This window comes from Sapajus apella, unplaced genomic scaffold (assembly GCF_009761245.1).
Source record: "Sapajus apella isolate SASKATOON/1434 unplaced genomic scaffold, GSC_monkey_1.0 scaffold3600, whole genome shotgun sequence".
In the NCBI taxonomy this organism is placed as follows: domain Eukaryota; kingdom Metazoa; phylum Chordata; class Mammalia; order Primates; family Cebidae; genus Sapajus; species Sapajus apella.
The window spans coordinates 1-2,471 of NW_022440526.1; the positions used below are offsets into that span (position 1 = coordinate 1).

The window sequence follows — 2,471 nt, forward strand, 5'->3', positions numbered from 1 at the left end:
GGGAGACAGAGAAGAGGGAGACAGAGAAAGGGGGAGACAGAGAAGGGGGAGACAGAGAAGGGAGAGACAGAGCCCAGGTGTGTGTGGCGGGGAGAGGCTCTGCACACCCCGTCAGTGAGGACGCAGAGGGCAAAGGAAGCCACAGAGACACTGGGGGAGCATCTGGGGAGACGTGGGCTTGCTGGAGGGCGTGGCTGGGGCAGGGCTCTGTCCTGATCTCCCACCCGCTCTCCAGGGCGGGGACGACTTGGACCCCAACTACGTGCTCAGCAGCCGCGTGCGCACCGGCCGCAGCATCAAGGGCTACACGCTGCCCCCGCACTGCTCCCGCGGTGAGCGCCGAGCCGTGGAGAAGCTCTCGGTGGAAGGTGAGCGCCCCCACCCCGTCCACTGCTGGCGTCACCCAGCCCTGGCTCTCTTCCCCCATGGGCAGGTCCCCGGGCCTCTTGGGCACCCATTTTCTAAAGCAGGGGAGGAGCTTGGTAAATCGTGGGGGCTTGGGGAGTGGTGCGGGCTGTCAGCATTACCTTCAGTGCTGGAGATCGGGGGGCGCTGTCCAGACTCGGCCCCTGAGAAGACCCACGCAGGCACCTGGCTGCCTCAGCGTCCTGCCATCTGTTCATCTGGCACACATTTCCAGGGCTTCTTGCCCTGTGTGGGGAAATGGGGGTCCCTCATTATTCTCATAGAGCATTCAGCTGGTGGGGAGACACGAGGAAATTCAGAAACCCACAGATGGGCAAGATCATTCCAAAGTGCCATGAAGCGAAGAAATGGGTGTGGCAGAGAATGATGGAGGCGGCCGCCTCAGAAAGGAGGCTTTGAGGCCGGGCACGGTGGCTCACAACTGTAATCACAGCAGTGTGGGAGGCCTAGGAGGGAGGATCGCTTGAGCCCAGGAGTTCAAGACCAGACTGGGCAACATAGCAAGACCCCATCTCTACAAAAAATACAAAAATCAGCCGGGAGTGGTGGCACGCACTTATCATCCCAGCTACTCGGGAGACAGGTGGGAGGATGGCTTGAGCCCAGGAGGCTGAGGCTGCAGTGAGCCGAGGCTGCACCACTGCACTCCAGCCTGGGTGACAGAGCGAGACCCTGCCTCAAAAACAAAAAGAGGCTGTGTGCAGTGACTCATGCCTGCAATCCCAGCACTTTGGGAGGCCAAGGCTGGTAGATTACCTGAGGTCAGGAGTTCGAAGCCAGCTTGGCCTGCATGGTGAAACCCCATCTCTACTGAAAATACAAAAATTACACAGGTGTGGTGGCGCATGCCTGTAACCCCAACTACTCGGGAGGCTGAGGCAGGAGAATCACTTGAACCCGGGAGGCAGAGGTTGCAGTGAGCTGAGATTGTGCCACTGCACCCCAGCCTGAGCAACAGAGAGGAAACTGTCTCAAAAAAAAAAAGAAAAAGAAAAAAAATAACTTCAAGAAGTTGATAATAAATGTAGTACAATAATTAGGAAGTGCTGGTTTTGAGTACTTATTACTTTTGTTTTAAATATAATGTATTTAGGCTGGGCATGGGTGGCTCACGCCTATAGTGCCAGCACTTTTTGAGTCTCAGGTGGAAGGATTGCTTAGGCCCAGGAGTTCGAGACCAGCCCCAGCAACCTGATGAAACCCCATCTCCAAAAACTACAAAAATTAGCCAGGTATGGTGGCGTGCACCTGTGGTCCCAGCTACTCCGGAGACTGAGGTGGGAGGATTGCTTGAGCCAGGGAGGTCCAGGCTGCAGTGAGCCAAAATCACACCACTGTACTCTAGCCTGGGTGACAGAAGGAGACTCGTCTCAAAATAAATAAATAAATTTTAAAAATTTAAAAATAATTTATTTAAATTTATTTAGATATAAAGTTTGCATATTTGATGTTAACTAGGTATAATATGGTATGTGGTATGTAGCATAGTGTATAGTATATTACAGGCATACCTCAGAGATATTGTGGGTTTGGTTGCAGACCACCACAGTGAAGCAAATATCACAAAAAAGCCAGCCATGCAAATTGGTTTCCCAGTGCATTTAAAAGTTAGGTTTGGCCGGGCGAGATGGCTCACACCTGTAATCCCAGCACTTTGGGAGGCCAAGGCGGGTGGATCTCTTGAGGTCAGGAGTTTGAGAACAGCCTGGCCAACATGGTGAAACCCCATCTCTACTAAAAACACAAAAATCAGCTGGGTCTGATGGCACACACCTGTAATCCCAGCTACTCAGGAGGCTGAGGCAGGAGAATCCCTTGAACCTGGGAGGCAGAGCGTGCAGTGAGCTGAGATTGTGCCTCTGCACTCCAGCCTGGGCAACAAGAGTGAGACTTCATCTTAAAAAAAAAAAAAAAAGTTATGTTTACCCTATACTGTAGACTATTAAGTGCACAACAACGTTATGTCTAAAAAAAAGTATATGCCCGCCAGGTTCGGTGGCTTACGCCTGTAATCCCAGCACTTTGGGAGGCCCAGGCAGGTGGAT

At 52.6% G+C, this 2,471-nt stretch overlaps 1 protein-coding gene across 1 annotated transcript in view; it reads left to right on the plus strand.

Annotated features, from left to right (window-relative positions):
• Positions 1-119: 119 nt before the first annotated feature.
• Positions 120-2,471, plus strand: part of LOC116547562 (creatine kinase M-type-like) — a gene marked incomplete at its 5' end in the record, with an annotated part of 5,370 nt that continues 3,018 nt past the window's right edge. The window contains one exon of the mRNA XM_032273483.1: positions 120-368. Within this exon, the coding sequence (XP_032129374.1) occupies positions 120-368 (249 nt within the window). The remainder of the gene's footprint in view (positions 369-2,471) is intronic.